Source organism: Dendronephthya gigantea, unplaced genomic scaffold (assembly GCF_004324835.1).
Source record: "Dendronephthya gigantea isolate DGI-Jeju-01 unplaced genomic scaffold, DenGig_1.0 000007F, whole genome shotgun sequence".
Taxonomy (NCBI): Eukaryota; Metazoa; Cnidaria; class Anthozoa; order Malacalcyonacea; family Nephtheidae; genus Dendronephthya; species Dendronephthya gigantea.
This window is the reverse complement of record NW_021163017.1, coordinates 1,635,085-1,658,684: the sequence shown is the minus strand read 5'-3', so window position 1 is coordinate 1,658,684 and position 23,600 is coordinate 1,635,085. Positions and strand designations below refer to the sequence as shown.

The window sequence follows — 23,600 nt, the reverse complement described above, 5'->3', positions numbered from 1 at the left end:
GTCTCTGAAAAAGGTAAAATAAGTTAAAAACTAAAATTAGACCTGCTTAAACAGCATTGAATGAATCGTACTGCCGTGATTGTACCACAGTGATTACACCTTTGTACGAAGGGCGTTAAAAACTACGTAATTTCATTTCTAGGAATATTTTTCGTTTCCAATGTGAAAATGTTGCAACTTTGATGTGTTCCAGAAATACCGGAGTATTCCAGAAAATACCGTGCGATTGTGTTACAAACCGTAAGTTAGTGATGATTCGTTGAAATAATAGGGAGTTTACGATCTACGACGCGGTTACCTCGACGGCGCTAGTCAATTATTTTGCCGGCCAGAAATAAGCTACGGGAAATTTATTATGCTGCCATGACTTCAAAATAATCATACAAACGTTTCAATTGTGCTAGGATCCTCCGATGTCTGGCTGATATTTCAGTTTTATATAAGCTATCAAACCGCTATCACGTTTCTGCTGCTTTCATGTCATCGAGAAGCCGTGAGAATGCCTCATTTGAAGGCGTCGTAAGAATGGCAACGCTTTCGTAGGAGTACAAATCTCGGCACAAATTATGCATATACCTATTTGTCTCGCGTGTGCCTTATTTCTTTGTTTTGCAAGCGCGTCGGCGACATGCTCGCCTCGTGCTTCCCGCTTCCGCTTGTGTTAATGTTTACATTTAAGTCGCTAACGCTAACAGACTACAAAGTGTATCGTCCAGCCTCGTGTGTCCGTGGAATGCTCGATAATGATATCTTAAATATTTTCCTTAGTAGATATCTGAACGCTATTTTGGAAGGAAAAATTCTGTGCTATGTCTTTGCCAGGTAATCTCACATTAATAATGATTGTTTGAGCGTATAATGTTTCTATTTCACTTGTAAAGGCTTTGTATTGTATTGAATTGTATTGAATGATATTTCGCAATTTTAAAAGATAGTTTTGTCACATTCTGCGAAAATGTTGCAACTTTAAACAATTCCCTCTTTAAAACATTTTCAAATAGATTTAAAAAACTGAGCATGCAGCGAAAATTCACTCCGTGCAATATATAGATCTGCAGTGAAATAGATCTGCTGTTAAAAATTCCGTGAAGTATACTATCCAATTGTTACCGTTATTGGTATATTTCAATTGTTACTATGTTTAAATTATTGGAGGAAAATTTCCTTAATTAAAGCTTTGACGTGTAGAAGCTTTGTGGTGAGGAGTCTTTCTGTTCAAACATAAAAAAATTTCAGACAATTTCAATACTGTTTATACAGTGTTAATGTAAATACAGCCGGCCTAGCTTCATGAATAACTCTGTTCGGCCTAGCATCATGAATAACCGTTACTGAACTTGTGACTGGTTTTAGCCGGTTAAGAGATTAATGAAAAATTGCAACGCTTATAATTATATAGCATTTTACAATCGCAAGTTAAGCTCAGTTCTATTTCCGAAACATAATCAAACATTAGCCGCAAGGGCAACTGGCAAGGCAGCCAAGACGTCGAATAGTATACAATTACATGGTTTCCGTGTTTGGATGGCCTGATCCAAACACGTGGGCTTCGACCAATCAGAACACGCGTTATATACATGTTATTTTATAAATTAAATTTCTGGGGCCGGTTGTATGAAAGCCGGATAGCGCTATCCACCGAATAGTGATTTTTTAAATCGCTTCAAAATCGCCCGTAATTTGGCACAACTTTGATTAAATCTCAGTATTCCTCAGTAAATCGAGGATCCTCTTTAATAATTTTTGCTTTCAAGCTAAAATTTTATCGCTTTTCGAGCATTTTTAGAACGGTTGAAAAAATCACTATCCGGTGGATAACGTTATCCGGCTTTGATACAACCGGCCCCTGCAGTGCGGAAGTATTTGTTAATATGCTAAGAAGATTGCCTCAGAGAAAACCCGCACATATGTTATTGAGGGGTGGAGGTGCATATTGGAAGGGGGGGACTGCCACTGGGTGTCTACAAAAGCTTCGGTTAATCAAATACCAAAATACTTTGCAGGGATTCGGTTTGGGCAAGAACAACCACCACTGACAGATTTTCTCAAAAACGTTTTGGAACGTTATTCTGATGGTGGGCAGATATTAAAGGTGGTGCATTTATATATTTATGCTCTGTATTGTTAATTTATTTAGAAATTGATTGCCTTCACAGTCTGTTAACATTCCTACGCAAGTAAATGTCAGTCCTTTCTTCTATTAGGAACTAATTCAAAATGCGGATGACGCTGGTGCAAGTGAAGTTAAAATCGTATTTGATGCTACGTCGTATGGAACCACGTCTCTTTTTTCCCCCAGTTTGGCTTTATTCCAAGGGCCGGCTCTGTACTGCTACAACAACGCCGAGTTCACGGACAAGGACTGGGAAGGACTGAAAAATGTAATGAGAAGCAGCAAAGAAGATAATCCACTGAAGGTTGGCCGCTTTGGAATAGGATTCAATTCTGTGTATCACATCACAGGTATGTCCACACAATAAGCTGACCGAGTTTCGACTACAGAAAGACCCAATGATCGACGTATAGCCAGTATAAGCGGGTTTAAACGGTTTAAGAATTTCTCGATCAAAATTCTTCGTTTACACTTGCGATTTTTGATGAGATTTTATGTGCGATTTTCTTTTTTGATAGATGTGAACGAGTAATTAGTTACGAATGCTCTGATGTGTTCGAGCTCCTATTTCAACATCCATAACTGATTCACTCGTTCACATCTATCAAAAGAAGAAAATCGCTCATAAAAAAGTGTAAACGGACGTTAAGAATCCGACTGTAGCTGATTCTTATCGAAAAATTCAGCGTAGTGGTAACCGCCCTGACTGATATAATATATTAATATAAGTATGATTTACCTGAAGATTGTTTCATTAAGAGGTTAAGACAAAGCATTTTGCACACCAGCGACCTCGGACAAAGGGAAACCCAGATTCTTAAATAAGGCGATTCTCCATTACGTCCGCTCCGCCCGCGCGGGCGAAGCGCGCTTTGTTTTTCAGACCCGTCATGGTCCCATGGGCAGATTTTCAAAAGACGCATATCGCATTACGCTTGTTGTCTGCGAATATCTATGCATTAAGAACGAATACAAGCATGTTGCAAGCAGAGTATTCCTTCTAGCCCCCTCTTATTCACTGGTTCTTGATCACGATCACTTTTTTTAACTGTTTCTCTATGTCATCATTATCTTCAATTATACACTTATGTTCGCTCTGAAATGCTATATTCTACTAGAGAGGAATTTTGATCGAGGGGTATCTACTCTACGAGTTTGCATTTAAAATATGTCACAACAATTAAGTATCATTCCTTCAAAAGTTAAAATTTGCGTATCCTTAAATTCTATAATTTTTTGGTCAAAAAAGATTAAATTTGTGTATTTTGCCATCCTTTCCCTAAAGACTGAATAATTATTGTACTATACATTTGATAATGGGGCTGTGAAAGTTATGTTTAGGATTTCTAACGCCTGTATTCAAAAAGCTCATGCATTCACACTCAAACTCATTGAGTGGGATATCTCAAAGATCTCAATCTTCTCATAACTTTTCCATGGTGGTATTTTCAGTCAAACGTTAGCTTGATTTTTAATGTTTTACCTTAAATCTTTTCTTTGATTAAATCTTTTCTCATTGATTAGTAATAACAGAATTTCTATGTCACACAGAGTGTAAGTGCGAGTGGGCTTTTTGATACAGCTCTGGTTATTTCTTTCCTCGTATCTTCAACACGATTGTTTCTCGTATCTTCAACATAACTCCACCTCTGATTATTTCTTTTCTTGTATCTTCTAAATGATTAGACTTACCAAGTGTTGTGAGCGGCGGAAGAGTTGCATTCCTGGACCCTCATGAAAAATACTTTGTTTCTGGTGAATCTGGCCGGGCGTTTTTCACTAAAGATGAGTCGCTCAAGGAAAATTTTGACCAATTTTCTCCCTTTCAACACGAAATATTTCACTGCAATTTCCTGCGGGAAAACTACTATCGTGGAACACTCTTTCGATTTCCTTTGAGAACTGAACCATCGAAACTGTCGAATAAGATTTACACCAGAGAAATGGTCAACACTCTTTTGGATTCTTTAAAAAAAGAAGCCAGTGCGATTCTTCTCTTTTTGAAAAACATTGAATCGATCAGTTTGTACGAGCGTGAAGAAGGAGGCGAGTTTATCCGTCTTTACACCGTCAAAGTTTCTGAGGAGTCAAAGATTGAAGTCAGGAAGAGAAGACGAGAATTAATCCAGGATATCACGGTGGAGTGGAATTTTGCCGTGAAAACAAATTTCTTTCGTTTGGAGATCGAAAGGGAGAGTCCAGGAAAACCTCCAGAAAAGGATGAATGGTTCTTAGCAAATCAAGTTGGGACGAATGAAAATGAGCTGATAGAGCTGGCCAGAGATCTAAAGTTGTTGCCCTGGATCGGCATCGCGTTTCTTCTTGATGCGAACAACAACATGTCTTCACTTGGAAGGATATTCTGTTTTCTTCCACTCCCCCCTGATGGCGACTGTCGTACTGGACTGCCGGTGCAAGTGAATGGTTACTTCGGACTAACAGACAACAGACGAGCTTTGAAATGGCCTGGTCCTGATTGCCAGAATGATGACACAGCTCGGTGGAATGAACTTCTCTTGCGGAATATCGGCAGTCGGGTGTATGCAAATTTGATCATAAACATTGCAAGAGAGAGTTCTGGCAATGTCCAACCGAAGAAGCTTGCCGAGTTAGTGTATACTGCTCTGCCTAACCTCAGCCGCGTCAGATCAAATTGGAAATGTATCACAGAGCCTTTAGTTAAAACAGTCTTGGCAAGAGAAAGTGAAATATTCCTGGCCACTCCGAAAGGAATTTGTCGTTGGGTCAACCTTGGAACTGCAATTATTGATCGCTTGGACGAATCCAAAGATATGAGAGAGGAAATTAAGCAAGTTGTTCTAAAGACGTTGTTGAATGCTGGCCGGCCAATTGTTTCATTACCAGAACACGTTATACAAATTATCGACCAATATCATCAGATGTCAGGTTGGAAAACCCTTCAAAAAGTTACCCCTGAACTCTTGTGTATCGTTTTACGATCAAATTCTAATAACTTTTACGACAGCGACGACAGATTATCCATGCTAGAATACGCTCTGCAGACAGTTCCTAGAAATATCCATGGTCTTCGTGGCGTCCCTCTTCTGCCGTTAGAGAATCGCCAGTTTATAAAGTTCTCGAAGGTTTCTGATGAGAAAATCTACATTCTGTCCGAGAAGGTCAGTGTCGATCTTCTACCAAACATGAAACATCGTCTTCTTTATCGTAATCTTTCTCAACCAGTCCAGCAGAAGCTCAGCGAGGTTGCTTTTACCAAACAAACACAGTTGCACCACGCTACCAATCATGATATCATAGAATTACTCCGGCAAAATCTTCCTAAAGATTGGTCAACTAGCTCTGCCCAGCAGCTGGAGACCGTGACGTGGAATCCAGAGATTGAACAACATCCTTCCTTAGCATGGCTAAAATTAATGTGGAAATGGATCAAGAAGAATTACCCAACTGATTTATGCGAATTCAAAGAAATGCCTTTGATACCTGTGTCCACCAGCACTCCAACATCTTTAGCTAGACTTCAACAGAATTCCACTATTATCGCCAGGGAATTCGAAAGCCGACGGTACCATGAAGTCCTTTCTGGAGTCATGTGTGAATTCTTAAAAAGCTCGGGTTGCATTGTAGTTGATAAACTGCCCTCTTTTGTGAAGCATGAAAGAATTTTTGATTATGTTGCTCTACCAAATCCGTCTGGCATTCTCAACCTATTTTTGAGGGCAGGAAAGAAGATCGTTCAACAACTGCCTCAATCATCACGCGAAGGCAAACAAGAGCTTTGTTGCATTCTGTCGAAATTGGACCTGCTTGATTCCAACCATAAATCTGTCATCTCTTCGCTACCAATCTTCGAAACAGTCGATGGCAACGATTTTCTTAACTGTCGCTCGAAGCAGGATGGACCGCGATTGGTTGCACCACGAAATTTTGAGTTACCTGAAGGAATGCAACTCGTTGACCGAGCAAAGATCTTGTCCTCTTCGAAAGACGAGAACCATCGATTGTTGGGGAAACTTGGAATGAAAATAGAAAGCATGGCTAGTTTAATCATGGCTCGTTTAGAAAATTTCTTAATAAACTCTAAAATCATGAAGGAAGAGAAGAACGAACTCATGCTTTGGATTTTGGAAGAAATGGACATTTTAAATCGGGAAGAGCCGGATTTTGTTTCGTTTATCAGTCAATTGGCTTGTATTCCTACAGCTAGCGGAAAACGTGTGCCCCCAAATCAACTGTTTGACGATTCAGACGCTCTTCTAACGGAGTTGCTACAAGACAACCACAAGGCATTTCCAACGGGCTTGTTTTCTGAGCCAGTACGAAGACGTAGACGAAAGCTCAAAGTTCGAGGCTGGGAAAATCTAACCTTTAAAGACATTTTGTTCGTTGTAAACCGAACGTCTGGGCTTTGTTTAGGTCAAGGAAAAGCTCTATTGGAAATTATAAACAAGCGACCAAAGTTACTTGAAGAAAAAACTTCAGATGGAAGGCTCTTGAAAAATGTCCTACGCAAAGTGCCATGGCTACCACGAGTTGTTGATCGCCCAATAAACTATCCCGATTTCATGCCGTGGTATGGTGGAATGAGTTTATGCAAGCCTGATGGCATGTTCCCCGACTCGATGGCATTTCTGGTTGGTGCGACACGACCTGTCTTTGACGAGAACTTGGTGGCAAGTGAAGTACAAAGTACGTACAGTTTTCTGACGATTTTATAGATGATTTTTCTAAGTGTGTCAACTAAAGAAGGTTTTCTTTCTTAGAACCATCTTAAACGATGCGATTTTTTTAGGAGTTTTGGGAAGTTGAACATCCTTCTTCTAGGCCTGATTCACACTAGCACTTCTAGACCTGGTTCGCACTTGTTTTATTTTCCGATACACACAGAATTTTGTGCACCAGTGACCTCAGACAAAGGGAATCCCAGATTCGTACGACAAGTGTGAACCAGGCCTAAAGACAGGTTACTTCTGCGTATTTTCCTTGCAACTTGCAATGCAATTATATCACTTTGAGGGATGTTAATTTGTAAAGAGTGTTCGAAATGCTAAGAAAACGTTGCCATATCGTACGAAATTAGCAGATTCTTGTTTGACAACTTTAGATGCCTCAGGAGTAGAATTGCATTGCAAGTTGGAAGGAAAATTGCCTAGTGTAATCTACATTTAAAAAATGGCTCATGAATTCATTTTTTATACATTTTTAGAATTGTTATTTGATACGCCCGGGGCACACGATGCACCTCCTCAAGACGTCGTTAAACAGCTTCATGTGGCTATTGCATGCTGGACAAACCTAACAACAAAACAAAGAATTCGAATGTCCGTCGCAAAATTTGAAGAGATGATTGCGGTTATATACGCGCATCTTTCCACAGCACCCCAAAGTTCTGTGCAGCATTTGTTGCAATCCAAAGGTTTAACTCATTGGGTATGGCATGGAAGTGGGTTTACATCACCCGAGAAAGTTGCTTTCGAATCACCATTTCCTAAAAGCATCAACCTTCATCCATACCTGTTCCTTCTTCCACAGGCGGAAATATCGCAAGTAGATGACTTTTTACTATCACTTGGAGTAAAGCCACAGTTTAATGTTGATGATCTGCTGGTTATGCTGTCAATCATAAAGGAAAAGCATGATAATGAAGAAAAACCGCGTGAAGATGCGATGCAAGACTTAGATCAATGTCGTGCAGTGTTAGAATGGATTGTGACAATCTCTGGTAAGTTATCAGATGAACGCCGCTCAAATCTTCTCATTCCAGTCCAAACATCCTCTGGAAAGCTGCAACTGGAGCCGTGTAACAGGTGCACTTACTGTGATCGTGAATTCCTAAGACAAGGTGCCTCTGAATTTGAAGCCTCCACAAACTCCTATTTAATTCATAAAGCAATTCCTGATGACTTGGCTGTTCGTCTTCGCGTACCTCGTCTCTCGAGCTGCCTCGCAGGAGCCAAAGCAGTTGGCATTGAATTCAAAGAAGCTGGTCAGTACGAGCCGCTGACCACGAGAATACGTAACATTCTTCAGCAGTACAAAGAAGGAATGCCGATTTTCAAGGAAATCATTCAGAACGCAGATGACGCACGTGCTTCTAAAGTGTTTTTCGTTGTTGATTGGAGGGAAAATCCCTGCGAACAATTGCTAACTGAAGAACTAGCGGAATGTCAGGGACCAGCTCTTTGGGCGTACAACGACGCCAAGTTCTCTGAGGCAGACTTTGAGAATATCAACAAGTTGGCTGGCGACACGAAGAAGGAAGACCTCCACAAGGTTGGTCGTTTTGGTCTTGGCTTTAACTCAGTCTACCACCTCACGGATGTTCCGAGCTTTGTAAGTGGTGAACACTTTGTGGTTTTTGATCCGAATATGACTCACATCTCTGAATTGATCAAAGGCAAAAAGAGGAAAGGTGGTTTTATGTTAAACTTGGTAGAGAGCAGCCTCGCTTTGTCTCGATTTCCAGATCAATTCATGCCTTATCATCAGATGTTTGGCTTTGACATGAAGGGAACGGAGCCTTTTCACTTCGAAGGGACATTGTTTCGACTTCCTTTCCGTACAGCGAAACAAGCTGAAGAGAGTGAAATATCGAAAGACCCTTACACGCGAGAGAACGTCGAGGATCTTATCAAGTCGTTAAAAGAAAGTGCGTCTACTCTGTTGCTTTTTACCCAGAATGTTAAGGAGGTCCAGGTGTTTGAAATTCCGACGAATTCTAACGTAAACAAGTGCTTTGAGAAACCTTTAATGAGCGTAACAAAATCCATCGTGAACATCTTGGATACTAACGAAGCTGATAATCATGGCGAGGGAACGATCTTGGAGAATTCATCAACTTGGTTAAAAAATATCGGCGGTTCTGAAATGGAAGTCACGTCGGAAGGACCACGTCGTACTGAAGAGTTAAGAATGAAAGTAACCATGGTAAAATCAGGACTTAGTGAATCAAAAGTTGTTGAAACATCTGAGGAAACCTGGCTTGTGAATTCCTGCGCTGGTGTCAGATCTTCTCTTGAAGTTGCGCGTAGTCCAAAAGGAGAAAAGAAAGCAGTTGTCCCGCTCAGCGGGATAGCCGCAAAGATAGCGTATTCAGATGCAGGCAGTTTGAAAATATTACCCGTCGAAGCTGGAGAAGTATTCTGCTTCATGCCCCTCTCTATCGAGTCTGGGTTTCCTGTGCATGTCAACGGCTGTTTTTCGATGTACTCAAATCGTCGTCATTTGTGGGAAAAAGCTGTGGGTGAATCTCAATCAATCAAGCCATTTGAAGTGGAGTGGAACGAGGCGTTGATGAAAGATTCCTTAGTTCAGGCATATCTTCAGCTACTGAAAGAGCTGACGAATAAGAATGCTGAGCAGTATGAATTCCACACTCTTTGGCCCAACCCAGCAAAGATGAACTATCCCAAAGCATTGAAACCTTTTCTGCTTTCATTCTTTAAAACAATCATCGACGAAGAATGGCAGCTGTTTTATTGCAATGGAAAGTGGAAGAAGCTCGATGAATGTCGTATCCTTGATCCGGAGCTTGCCAAAGTTGATGAAAGCGTCATCATCATGAATCAGTTGAATGAAAATGTTCTTTCACTTCCCCAAGACTTCATAGAAGCATTTAAATCCAGCGGGAAAGAAACCTTTACCTTTATTGAAGCTCACATGTTGACTGAGGATATATTCTTGAAAGATTTCTTCTTTCCCAACCTTTCACGGATATCGATTCATGATCGGAACTCAGTTCTTGTTCACATTCTCGATTGTCGACCAAACGAAAAAGGAGAGTATGACGACCTTCTATGTTCATACCAGGGTTTCAGCTGCTCTGTGGATGGCACGGTTCTGCGCAAACCAAATGAGCTGGTCCATCCAAAGGGAAACGTTGCCTGTTTGTTCTCGGAAGAAGAGAAAAGATTCCCGTTAGATGATCGGTTTTTGACAAAAGAACGAGCAATGATGTTGGAAGAGTTAGGAATGACAGTTGATTTCCTTCCGTGGAGCAGTTTGTGCGAGCGAGCTGAGTGGATTTCCAATCATTGTGATGCAGCAAGAGCAAGATTTCTTATTCAATACCTGAATCAAACGCCTCCGAAAGACGAAATAACTCCTGACGAAATGGAGCGCCTAAGAGCTGCTCGATTCCTTCCAATTTTGTCCAAACCAAAAGACCTCCCATTCCCATGGAAGTCTGAGAAGATTCCTGGGACCGAGTTAGCTGCTGCGAATGATCTCTTTCCAGAAATACATAAACACCTTGTTGGTTCCTCTCAACTCATCCTGGATGAATCATCTCATCTCCAAAGTGTACCTGATAGAAATCTGAAGAAAATCCTTGGGTTTGACTTAAAGCAACCACAGTTATCCGATGTCATTACACAACTTGATCATATCGTCCAGCTTTCCAACCTGCTCACAAGAGAAGATAAGGAAGTGATGTGTTCGACAATTTATGAGTTTTTGCAAGAAGTTGTAACTACTGAAAATTTAACGTCACAACAATCATACCTTCGCGAGCAACTCAGTTCCCGATCTTGGATGCTTGTCGAAGGTCGAATGGTTTATCCAGAACACGTAGCAAGGAATTGGAAGAAAGAAAATGGGTCACCATATTTGTTTCCTTTGCCTCTTGGGTACCAAGCGAAGTTCAAAGGACTTATAGACTGGTACGGTGTGAAAGAGAACTTCTCCCTGGGGGAGTTCACTGAAGCAATTCACAAGCTACAACAAGACAATGATGGGAAGGAACTGACGGATGATGAAATCCGAAACTTTAATGTTCTTCTTGAAGAAGTGGTATTTAAATCACCCGAAGAAAGACCAAAAGATCCATTGCCTCTTCCAAGCCAGGACTGTCAGTTGCATTATGGAAATGAACTTGTAATTAACGATACGCCTTGGCTTGAAGTGGATGTCGCAAACGTTAAATTTGTGCACGAGATGGTCCCAGCAAATTTGGTGTACAAATGTGGTGCAAAGCAGCTCAGAAGTAAAGTCGTAGAAGAAATCAGCAAACCAATTGGGCAACCGCACGGACAACATGAAAAGCTAACCATTCGTTTGAAGAATATCCTGGAAACCTTTCCTGCTGACGAGGGAATATTGAAGGAACTTCTTAAAAACGCCGATGATGCAAAAGCCAGCGAAATACATTTTGTGTTTGACCCTAGAACCCACCATAATAAGCGTATATTCTCAGAAAACTGGAACGCTCTCCAAGGCCCTGCGATTTGTGTCTACACCAATAAACCTTTTTCCGAAGAGGATATTGAAGGTATTAAGAAACTAGGTTTAGGAAGCAAGGTCGACGATTTAGCTGAAAAAACTTATGGCATTGGATTTAAAGCAGTTTACCATCTTACTGATTGTCCGTACTTTATTTCAAACGATGAAATTATTGGTGTTTCCGACCCTCATACAGCGTATATTCCTGGTGCGAGCGAGGAAAAACCTGGACGGGTGTTCAGAAATCTCGACCAGGTGTTCCGAAAGAATTTCCAGGATGTGCTATCCGGTTTTCTGGGTGATTTTTTCGTTCTCGAAGGAGGTACAATGTTTCGTTTCCCACTTCGCCGTGATACGAATCTTCATTCCGAGATTTGCACAACTCAGTGGGATGGAAAAAGTGTGAAGGAGCTCTTGGATAGATTCCGAGAATCCGCGAAAGACATGCTGCTGTTTCTGAGCAACATTACGAGAATCTCTGTTTCCGAGATAGAGGATGGAAAACTGAAAACTTACTTTGCCAATTGCGATGTCAGTGACGTAGATAAACGGACTAAATTATTTGAAAAGATCAAGGAATACCAAAAAGTTCCAACTCCGGAAATCCCATTGCAAGCTATCCATTATATAACTAAAATATCTGATACGAGCGGTGTAAGAAGTGATTGGTTGGTCACACAATACTTGGGGAGTGAGAGTAGAGATAGAAACTATCAAGTCCCAAACGGTATGACAATGGGATTGTTACCACGTGCTGGTATTGCCGTTCGTTTACCTACCGCTGTTTCTGACAGTACTACTACTCCCCAATTCCGTTACTCCTTATTTTGCATGCTGCCACTTCAAGTTTACTTGAAGTTTCCCGTTCAAATCAGTGGCGATTTTGCTCTGAATCCATCGCGCCGTGACGTGTGGTACGATCCTAAAAGTTCGGACGAACGTGATGCTTGGAATGACTTCATGAAACGTCACGTAATCGCTCCAGCCTATGCCAGTGCGATTGGTCACGCAAAGAACCACATTCCCGGATATGAAAGTGAATCTGACACTTCCGGCACGTTTTCTTCCAAGAAGGAAGCTGAGGATGGCCTCGCATGGTATCATCAGTTGTTCCCATCTATTGAAGATCTTGATGCTGCTTGGAAGCCTGTTGGAGAAGAGCTTTACAAAAACTTCCTGTCAACGTTTGCTGTTTTGCCGGTCGCTTTGTCAGTTTCAGACTCGAAGAAACCGGAAGATGAACTGAACAAGGACACTTCTGAGTCAAGGACAGAGGAAGATCAGACTCCTGTAAAAGTCACCTGGTGTAAAGTTAGCGATGTATACTTTCGCATTTCGGGGATGTCGCCCGAGCTCGAAAAGACGTTGCTGGATATTGGATTCCATCTTCTTTTAGATACGCCGAGTAAAATTGTCGAGAGTTTCAAGGCTGTTGGGTATAATCGAAACGTCAGCCCAGAGCATGTTATATCATTTCTTCGAAAACACGAGGAGTCCAAAGGAAATTTACCAAGAGGAATAAAGGATACGTTTCTTCGCGACGTCAACACTGTTCACGAACTCACCACGTATTGTTCTGATGCTGAGAATTTTTTCAAGAGTCTCGAGGGAGTTCCTTTGCTTCTTACCCAAGATGGCATACTTCGATGTTTTCAAAGCAATTCCACAGTTTTTTGTAGCAAATTTTATGAGCTGGTGCCTTCTAGACCGGATCTCTTTTTATGCGATCTTCTCCAAACTCATTACGAAAGCAGAACAAATGAGTGTTCCAACGTTATGCGAGAGTTTCTTATACAAGATATTGCAAAATTTCAAAACGTTCTCTTCCCACCAGCTTGGCTTACCAGCACTTCTGCGCAGCAGTGGAATCCGAGCGATGATGACACATTTCCATCCAAAGAATGGCTTGTATTGCTCTGGGAGTTCATCGATACTGTCTCAAAAGGCAAAAGTGGTGAAGATTGTCAAAGAAAAATGAGTGATTTCCTGAATGAAATCGCGGATTGGCATATTATTCCAACGACGCATAACTGCCTCATTCCAGTTTCTAAGAGCAAAACAGTTCTCAATGTCAGCACTTATCTTAACGAAGACTCGCCTCGAGACGAAAATATTCGAAAATTGATGCTGAAAATCGGCTGCCCGCTTTTGAACGAGGAAATTTTGAAATCCTCCGTATCTCCAAATCCCACAGGGGCTACTGCAGTGCGTCGAGACCTTCTTGCGATGGTTCAGTCAACGGAGGACGTCCTGGGTTTGCTGAGCCAGACTTTAAGCGGTGAAGAAAAGGTATACGAAGGAACTCCACTCGAGGGTCAGGAAATCGAGGACCTCCTCGTGTTTCTACAAAGTGGCCGGGACGGCCAAGTGGCCCGGGACGGCCAAGTGGCCCGGGACGGGTTGAACAGGCGCCTTTTACGAAATCTTCGATTCTACAAAACCATCAATGGCACTTTCACGCAGCTTTCCGATGAACTCGAAGTCTTTGAAGTTCCAGCTGACGTTCCCCAGAATGGTCTTCAAGTCCTTTCCACGAAAACAAATAGTATCTTCTTGTGCCAGGCTCACAAACTACCAGATCTCTACCAATACGTTGGAATCAAACGAGTTTCCGCTGCGGAATTCTACAAAGACATAGTTCTCAAGAACTTCGATCATTTAACACCAGAGGAAAAAGAACATCATTTAAAGTTTGTGAGGGACCACCTTTTGCATATCAACCCTGAAGCCCTACTTTCCGATTTGAAAGGTATCTGCTTTCTTTCTAATCATTCAGGCCAACTTTGTCCAGCAAGAAAATTTTACGATCCAGATAATAAAGTATTCCAACAATTCGTACCGAAGGAGGAATTTCCTCCAAAACCGTACGATGCCATAGAGTGGAAAGAATTTTTGAAAAAAGTTGGTCTTCAGTGTGACATCACCAAGGAACTTTTCAAGCAGTTTGCTAAACAATTGGAGGGAGAAAGTAAAAGTAACCATAATCCAAGTCCAGAGGAAGCAAAAAGAATCTTGGAAAAGTCGAACATTCTAGTTGCGCATCTGCTGGGAGATAAAAGTTTGCACACAAAGCCATTTCTCTCTCAAGTCTCAGAAATCCATTTTGTCCCAAGAGGCAAAGTGGAGCAGATGTATCTTGATATCCGCGCCTCATATACACGATCAATACTTACTTGTTTTAAAGGATCCGTGACCGAAGAGCATGTAGACCTGGTGTGGTCGAGCGCGCCTTTGATAGCCGAAATAGCAGTTCCGCATCCACGAGATCACTTGGTCGTCGAGCTCGGAATATTCTCCGAAGTTCCCCGCGATCTCGTTGTCAAACATGTCAAAAACATCTCTGAGCTTTATCCTTTAAATGCTGAAAAGAAAGTTCCCTCAGAGTTGCAAGAGATAACAAAGAAGATCTACCGTTATTTTAATGAATTATTGAAGTCTGGTTCAAAAAAGCAAAGAGAGGAGTGTGTGTTGGCCATTCGCAAGTTTCCAGTTATTTTGGTCAACGAATATGCATTCGTACGCGGTAACCAGCTAGCATTCGATGGGGTTTGGGATGACTTGAAGCCATACATGTTCAAAATCCCTCGTCATCTTGGTGGGTTTGAGCGCCTCCTGAAATGTCTCGGAGCTCAGGAACGTCCAACGCCACTTCAGTGTTCCTTGGTGCTGGCAACGATTAATGAAAGTTGTGGAGACAGGAAAATGAGAGAAGAAAGAAGAGCAGCTGTTGGTGCTGCGATATGTTTGTTCAAACAATTGAGCGAGGATGAGAAACGCAAAGATAAAAATTTCAAGGATAAAACACGTAAAGAACAAAAACACCAACAACAACATGGAGATTCTGTCTTGGATATCCCACAATCCCTAGTAAATGTCTCTGTTCTTTATCTTCCAACTGAAGGTGGTGTTTTGAGGCCGTCTTGCAAGGTATTTTTTAATGATACAATGCAAACGCAAGACCGTTTGGGGGACTACCGATTCAAGTTACTTGTTGATTTAACCATTAAGAATGCGGAACCTCTCGAGAAACTGGTGAAATTGTTGCCGGATCGTTTGAAAGTAAAAATGTTAAGTTCCGTAATTGAGGATGGTCTGAGCGAATCGGATTGTGAAGATTGTATTCATAGGAACTGTGATTTCATTAAACCATACCGGGACTTACTCTTTTCTCGAGAGCTGAGCGATGCGATGATTCGTTTGTACAAATGGCAAGAAAGAATTGACAAAATTCCTCCAAAAGTGATGGAAGACCTTAGAAGCCTTGGGAGCGGCGTTGAAATCATCTGCATGAAAACCATTAAAGTACAGTTTGTCAAGAAGGAGACCGGAAAACCGGTTCCAGACAGCAAGTCAGAGGTTCCTACTTTCTGCCAGAAACGTCCTGATGGATATTGCATCCTAATTGAACATGGTGGAGGGAGCAATTCTGCCTTGCTGCATGAAAGGTTGGCTTCTTTTGTTTCTATGATAACCGGGCAACATATAAAAGATGACCAATGGCGCTATCTGATTTTTATCATAATGCTTGGCTTCAAATTCCCGAGTGAAATCTCGAATACGTTGGATGTCGCTGGAATACCTCAAATTCGTTTTGGGCAAGCAAGCCCTGCAGTGTCCGTAACTGAACCACCGAATAGCGACGAAGCTGATCGATGGATGAGACAAGCTCAGAAAGATTTTGATGCAGCTACCTGCCTTTACGAAAGTGGACATTATTCCCCAAGTTGCTTCTTTTGCCAACAAGCTACTGAGAAAGCTTTAAAAGCCCTTATGTTTGCAAAAGGTCGACTTATGAGCAGCGACTTAGAAAATCACGACGTGACTGGCTTGGCGTACCGAGCGTCAGAAATAGATGAAAGTCTTCGCTCCATTCCGACGATTGTCGAGTGTTTTCAAAGGTATTACATCAAAACCCGTTATCCCGATTATAAAAGTGGTGTCCGCCAACAGTCCATTCCTGCCGAAAATTTTGATCGGAGAAATACTGAAGATGCGATGTCAAAAACTGATCAAATTCTGAGCCTTATTCAAGGCGTCTTGAATTAGGAACTTTTTGCTTTGTAATAGTTAATTCAATAGGGAATATAAAATTGTACTCGCAATGAAAATAGGTTAATTATGAACACGATTTTTTTATTGGATTTTGAGCAATCATGAAAATCGTAAGGAACTTTTTGCTTTGTGATAGTTAATTCAATAGGACTGAATATAAAATTGTACTCGCAATGAAAATAGGTTAATTATGAACACGATTTTTTCATTGAATTTTGAGCGATCAAATCGTAAGATTGTTTATAATTTTAGGGTGGTCTCTCGAACTGTTGTATTAATTCCATACATCAATGTAGATTAGAAGGCACAGTAACTAAATTCTGTAGTATAGCTACATTTACACAATGGAAGAAATTCCCCAGCTAGAACGGAAAATTCACCGCGAACCGCATGCGCAGTAGAATCTTTACAATTTCATTCGGAAATATTTCTATTCTGAGGAGAGAACCACAAAGTTAAAGCCATTTTCAACTAGATTTTTCCACTGGAGAAAAATCTTGCTTTTGGAAAAATATCCTCCGCAAACTTTCCTTTCCTATCTGTTCCGATAAAAGCTTTCCGGTGTGTAAATGCAGCTGCTAGTTTTCGATGTCATGAGTAAAATTTATAACGTTTTCAACTCGTGTTATCTTTTTCTTCCAGTGGTGGCGCCTGTGGGGGGGTGGGGTGGTGTGGAAACCGTTAGATGTACGCATTGGATTTGTATTTTGACATGCATATTTTGCTGTTCGATATATTACGTCATTATGCATAAGGTCTATTGGAACAAATAATCGTCTGTGTCACCTCATCAGCAGTGCCAGTGAGTGCTAAGACAGGTCTTCCTGAATTAGGGGAAAATGTTTCACATTAGGGTTGATTTTAAAATACACTGAAAATACACTAACACAAATACGGAGTACCTATTGGCTATTGCAATTAAATTATGACAGTATGAAATACAAAGAAAATATTAGAGATAAAATATATTCTCTTTTACCTTTTCGCCGTCCACTCGCAGTCAATCATCATTTCTACCAGTGGACGGGGTTTCTAAAATACATAGCTACCCCCGGCAGGCGGTCTTCGCCGTCATCTCCATGCCTGATTTTAGGGACCGCCTGCCATGCAGGCTGCATTCTAGGGGGGAAAGTGAGTAAGTGACACACGTGTGGCAAATTCAAGATGGCTGATCCTCAGGAGATTGATCAAACACAAATGGAAGGCGCGACAGAGTCTCTGGAAGAGGAACAACCTAAGCCAATGGAAGAAGAACAATCAAAAGGTATTTCTTCACATCATAGGGTTCCTGTTTCGCTGCGATTGCAGAAGTTTTGGTGTTTTTATGGCCATTGTCAGACGGGTTATGTTCTTGTTGGTGTTGCTTTATATGTACTTTGTATATGTTTTGTTTCGATATCTTAAGATGAGACTGAAGAGGTCGCCCAAAAAGCGAAAGAAAACGGACACGAAACAGATGAAGCTGCACCTCGAGGTATTTCTTATAATAGGAATGAAGTGGATTTGTAAATATATGCAAACATCTATTACAGTACCCCCTACAAAACTAGAAAATGCGCAAATTGTGCGCATCATATCTCAAAAATGTAATAGTTAAAATATAAAAGACATGGAAGGTGTGTGCTCAAGATATTGAGCTTACAATACTCTAGCTTTCCATTAAGTGGTATATTGCTTTATGTGCATTCTGCACTGTAAACCTTGGGTAAATAATGTATAATTTACTTATTTACTCCATTATATAAGCTCTATTGGTGTTGTAATTCCTGTTGTTTTAGTTGAAAATGAGGAGGAGAAAGGCAAGGCTTTAGAAATTGGAGATAAAGTTGCAAATGAGGAAGATACCACTGAAGGTATATGTATAAACTAAGTTCCATTGTAACCAGGGAGCAGTGTGGCAGCATCTTCAAATAACTTAGCATCAAATGTGGTATAACAACTGCCTAAATTAGGCAAAACACTTCCCTATGTTTCGACCTGAGGGCCTTCATCAGGAGAGTTAGTTATACCACATTTAATGCTAAGTTGTTTAAATTAGGCTTTTTGCTTTAATTAACTTTGAGGTTTTTATTCAATTATGGAGAACTTTGACTTATGTTAGACAGAGTTGACAAAGACAATCTTTCAAAACTGTGTGCCAAGAAGTTGACAAATAAATAAGTTGATAGCATAGTTTCATTGTTTAAAAAGTGCAAACTTTATCCATTCTCCATTTCTCTGCGACAACAGTACAGTGCAATTAAAAATCTATTTTCTTTAGGCAAACCTACCGGGGACACACAAGAAAAGGCATCTGAAAACCCCAAGGTAAGGCTATTTTATCCAGGATTCTACTTGTTGTCAAAAGTTGTCAATAAGTGATTTGCTGTGGTTCGTATGCAGGAAGAAGAGAAAGGTCTCGGAGCCACAGTTGCAAAGCATTACAACGAGCACAAGGAGCATACTCGTGAAGAGAGAAAAACTTCGCCCATATTTTATCTCAGAAACTTCAATAACTGGGTTAAAAGTGTCTTGATCAATGAATTTATGGAGAAATATAAAAGGTACATTATTTATTTGCTTTAATTACCACTTCAGTTTGCAATATGTATGTTATTTGTGACTAGTTCAGTGTGACCAGACCTGATTATTTTATTATGCAGATAGACAACCGTGCCTAATTTTAATAATTACCAAATTTCAAACAAAAGGGGACAGTCAAACTAGATTTCATTAAAAGAAATTGCATATATATGGTCATGCTGCAGCAGTTGCTTGGCATATTCTACATCATCTCATCACTTGACATTTCATATATCTGTGTGTTGATTTACCATGATTCAGGAGGACTTTTCGAAACCTGTCCGTGTTAGATATTGGTTGTGGAAAAGGAGGAGATTTGATAAAATGGCAGAAAGCAAGAATTTCAAACCTTGTTTGTGCAGGTAAGGTGTCATGCAATATTCTAGCTGAAAGAAAACTTCCATTTATTTAATTTAACTGGCAGTGCTAAGGGTAAAACACAACCAATTTAACCGTATTTCGCAGACATTGCTGAAGTATCTATGAACCAGTGTGAACAAAGGTACCGGGATTTAAGATACGGAAGAAATAATCGACGCTATAATCAAACACAGAAAATATATGATGCACAGTTTATTACGGCTGATTGCACTAAGGTTTGTTTTGTTTCCTGTATTATACATATACCGGTATGTAGAATTCTTATTTATCTACATAAGTCATGCATTTCGCACTGCTCATAAACCTTCCTTATTTCAGGCGAACATATATAAAACGGTCTTAAAGTTAAATGAGTGAAGACAAATTAGCCTTTTACGATGACAAATTTGATGCCATTTTTGGGATCTTTAATTTAGGCTTAATTTATTCCTGGAATTGTCTATTGAATCGTAGAAAATGCTTTTTATGTTGCTTTTTTTCTTTAAACGCAATGAAGAAAATTAAAATTGAAAGTACCGTATACCCCCATAATGCCGGATATTCATCATCGTTAGAAAGGCTACAGTAATTGTAAGTTTGTAACCAACTATTTAAGCGTATTTCTGCATAGTAACCCGAACTTTTCTTTCATTTAGGAAGACATAAGCCAGAAATTTAACAGTCGAAATAGGGAGGTTGAATTTGACATGACCAGTTGTCAATTTGCTCTACATTACGCTTTCGAGTCCCCGGAACAGGCCGAGAGGATGCTACAGAACGCCTGTGAACGACTCAAACCTGGAGGTTACTTTATTGGAACGATACCTTGTGCAAACGAAATCATGTGAGTGGAAATTGTTTTCATCAAGATCTCAAATGTAAAAGGAGTTTTTTTGAATACTTCTTCATTGGCCAAAAGTCTTTTGAGTATAAAAAATTTGTTTATAATCACGATTCCATGAGGAAAAACTCGTTTCCAGAGATTGAATACATGTTTAACGGCTTTCAGATAGGATGTTTGACATAGCCTTCATTTAAACATTCGTCCTGTACGAGAGAACACGTTAAACATACAGCTTTATGAAAGTTGAATTATATGCTGTTGTTTTCTAGTTTGAGACGAAAATCTTATTCCGAAAAGACTCATTGTGTTAATGCAAAATCAAAATGTAAAATCATATATCAAAATAAAAAATGAAAGTTTACATTTGATTGTGTATTTGCCAAAAAAGTTTTGATTAACACAATGAATCTATTCGGAATAACCTTTATCTTATATTTGCCAAAATTATCAGCTGAAAATGGTTTATGAAAATCTTTATGGGGGATGAAATGATCATTTTAGTAAATTTTCACCTGAAATTCTTAGAAACCGTGTGCGACAATCCGAAGGAATGTCAATCGAGAACGATTGTTACAAGATCACTTTCACGGAAAAGGAGAATATCGCCTTGTTCGGACACAAATATGACTTTCATCTAGAAGGAGTCGTCGACTGCCCGGAATTTGTTGTTCATTTCCCGCTTCTGGAAAAGTAAGTTTGAAGGAAAATGTGTTTGCGTTTTGAATTGAAGGAGAAAGCACCAAATGATACTATGTAATGTCTCGTGTCTCTTAGAATGGCGACGAAGTTTGGCCTCACGCTTGAACTTGCGCAGGGATTTCATGATTTCTTTGAGGATCATAAAGATAAAGATGATTATAGATTTCTTTTAAACAGAATGAACGCTTTGGAGGTAGGTTTTTATGATTTGTAACGAAAAGCGAAGTTAGTTTATAGCTAAAGTTTAAACGACTTATATATAGCGGGTGGGCAACGCGGAAATTGCTTTGCATTCATATAGACTTACATACTAAACCTAAAATACAGACTTAAAGACTAAACCTAAAATATAGACTTAAAGACTAAACTTAAAATATAGATTTAAAGACTAAACCTAAAATATAGACTTAAAGACTAAACCTAAAATATAGACTTGAAGACTAAACCTAAAATATAGACTTAAAGACTAAACTTAAAATATAGACTTAAAGACTAAACCTAAAATATAGACTTGAAGACTAAACCTAAAATATAGACTTAAAGACTAAACTTAAAATATAGACTTAAAGACTAAACCTAAAATACCTAACAAATTATGCACAAAAAATTGAAACTTGCATGCGATGTGAACAAGTGAAAATCATTTCCACGAACAACAATTTTCATGAACAACAATTTCTGCGGTGTCAAAGAGGTGGGTAATTCCTAACCCCACCTGAAGGGTGGACTATACCTGGTCACCTGCATGCTCACGTACGTATATTTAATGGTTGTTGGTGGGATTATTTTTCAAGATGGCTGACGAGAGTTTATAAAACCCACTTCAATATGGCTTTATGTTGGTATAGAAGCAAACAGTCGAAAGTTGTTTTATTGTATTTTGTAATGTTCGCTATGTACATCGACTCCACCATTTCTGATCCATGGTAAACATAACGTATTGTATCTTGTTGTGTAGACGTATCCTCCAAGACGGGAAGGGGACAAACTCGCGTCAGAAAACGAAGATGCTTATCTTCAAGCGAAGGAGTTTTTAGGCGAAGCAGATGAAAACGACGAGAGGAAACAAGTGGTATAACAAACTGTTTTCCTAGTAGAAAGCCGAGCTGTCTATATAAGATGGGTTGGTAGCCCTTGTTGGGATATGGATAATGGTACCTAGGGATTAGGGGTGCCGTGGGCTTTGGAACTAGGAATAAGGAATATGCCCTGAAATAATAAAAAGTAACTTTCAACGTTGATTTTCTTCCAGGGGACGCTAAGTAAAGATGAATGGGAAGCGACAGGTATGAATTGTTATGTAGATATTGTCAGGATATATTTTACCTTTTGTATGAGGTCTTAGTATAGAGGCCATAATGCATTGAAAATTTTTTGCCCTAACCTCGCACGCAGGACAACATTAGCTACAGTAACACCATGACTCATTCCCGCGGTCACCTCTCTTGAAATCCACAATATCCAAAAATGTGTAAATGCGTTTTAATAATATCGATGTGACCAAAATTGCAATAAAAGTTGCAGTAAAGATATTTCTACGTCAGCCTGAAGCTTATAGCGATGAACATTTCACTGAGCTTTGCGTTATTAAACTACCAATAAACAACCTCATCTCCTAGAAGCGAACTTTGCTTAAAGCCTCGAAACTCTAGATATTGCAATTGAGGCATCCCTCAATTGCAATACATTTATGATGAACAAATTAGGTTTTCCAACAGCAGTGCTATTTTAGGCTTTTATTTTCATAACACTTTTGAATGGCGAAATTTGCCCTAATTCACTTCGTCTATGATAATGGTCCTTGAATGTCTCGCTAGGACTGTACATGGCTTTCGCTTTCAAGAAAGCAGAGCAAAAACTGGAACAAACTCCTTCCGAAGAGGTTCAGGCCACTCAAGTTTCGAACACTGGGCAGTCTGAACAACAAACTGAGAAAATGGAGGGCGACAAAGAAGACGCGGTAAAAGATGTCGAAGAACAGAAAACTGAAGCTGAGATGGTTAAGGGTGGCGAAGGCGACAAAAATGACGGAGATGCCGACAAAAAGGAAGATCACGAAATGGAAGTCGAAGATGTCGACAAGGAGAAAATTGGTGACAAAAAGGACGAAGATTCTGAGATAGATGCCGAAAAATTGGACAAAAGTGGCGCGAATGACGAGGATGTCGACAACGACCAAGACGCCGACAAAAAAGACGAAGTTGAGGATAATAAAAGCTCGGACGTATTTCAGGGGGGCGAGACTAGCGAACAGGGGGGCGAGAAAGAAGAGGAAACTGAAATGCCGACGCCACAACGGGGGGGAAGGAGAAAACGGTCGGCGGGGGCAGCGAAGGATGAGGCCCCCACCCCTAACGAGGAAAGCCCGGAAACCAAGCGCACCACCAGAAAGAGAAAATCAGCTGGGGGCGACGAAGAGGAACCTCCCGAGAAAAAGAAAGCTTGAGTGGTTGGAAGTTTTTTAAATGCACCAATGAATGTCTAGCGTCCAAGAGTCTCTACGAACTCTCAAGTTTATGGTAGGCACACGTTATTCTCAGAAACGCGTTTGAAGACGTTAACAGAACGGAGTTTATTTTGAACATATAAATCGTACGCATGAATTCGATAGAATGAATTCTGTTCTCGCTGTGTATGTAATTCCCGTCGCCATCATTGAATTGGTCATCGTACAATAGTTTTTAAAACCCTTCACTTTGTATTGTGTTTAGAAGACGTAATAAATATACACGTAGGGTTGGCTTGTAACTGCTGGGGTCTGTCTGCATTCAC

General features: G+C 40.2%; 2 protein-coding genes across 2 annotated transcripts; both read left to right on the top strand.

The window, feature by feature from the left end:
- The first annotated feature begins 702 nt into the window (after positions 1-702).
- LOC114517168 (sacsin-like) lies at positions 703-16,357 on the top strand. Its single transcript, XM_028536825.1, has 5 exons — positions 703-822; positions 2,004-2,092; positions 2,205-2,463; positions 3,800-6,781; positions 7,299-16,357. Exons 1-5 carry the CDS (start codon positions 810-812, stop codon positions 16,355-16,357), a joined length of 12,402 nt encoding a protein of 4,133 aa, XP_028392626.1. The 5' UTR covers positions 703-809.
- Positions 16,358-17,491: 1,134 nt separating this feature from the next.
- LOC114517253 (mRNA cap guanine-N7 methyltransferase-like) lies at positions 17,492-23,576 on the top strand. Its single transcript, XM_028536919.1, has 13 exons — positions 17,492-17,627; positions 17,769-17,837; positions 18,142-18,216; positions 18,624-18,670; positions 18,746-18,906; positions 19,187-19,287; positions 19,391-19,521; positions 19,942-20,129; positions 20,655-20,819; positions 20,904-21,021; positions 21,787-21,900; positions 22,081-22,114; positions 22,646-23,576. The coding sequence occupies exons 1-13, from the start codon at positions 17,528-17,530 to the stop codon at positions 23,272-23,274; spliced, it is 1,932 nt and encodes a 643-aa protein (XP_028392720.1). The 5' UTR covers positions 17,492-17,527; the 3' UTR covers positions 23,275-23,576.
- The last annotated feature ends 24 nt before the right edge of the window (positions 23,577-23,600 follow it).

Bases quoted from the DNA above. Each gene is read 5' to 3' on its own strand.
- LOC114517253 (XM_028536919.1), top strand. From the start codon at position 17,528: ATGGCTGATCCTCAGGAGATTGATCAAACACAAATGGAAGGCGCGACA. The intron at 17,838-18,141 runs GTATTTCTTATA...CTGTTGTTTTAG, and splicing joins AGATGAAGCTGCACCTCGAG to TTGAAAATGAGGAGGAGAAA. The intron at 18,217-18,623 runs GTATATGTATAA...TATTTTCTTTAG, and splicing joins TGAGGAAGATACCACTGAAG to GCAAACCTACCGGGGACACA.
- LOC114517168 (XM_028536825.1), top strand. The intron at 2,093-2,204 runs GTGGTGCATTTA...TTCTTCTATTAG, and splicing joins ATGGTGGGCAGATATTAAAG to GAACTAATTCAAAATGCGGA. The intron at 6,782-7,298 runs GTACGTACAGTT...ATACATTTTTAG, and splicing joins GGTGGCAAGTGAAGTACAAA to AATTGTTATTTGATACGCCC.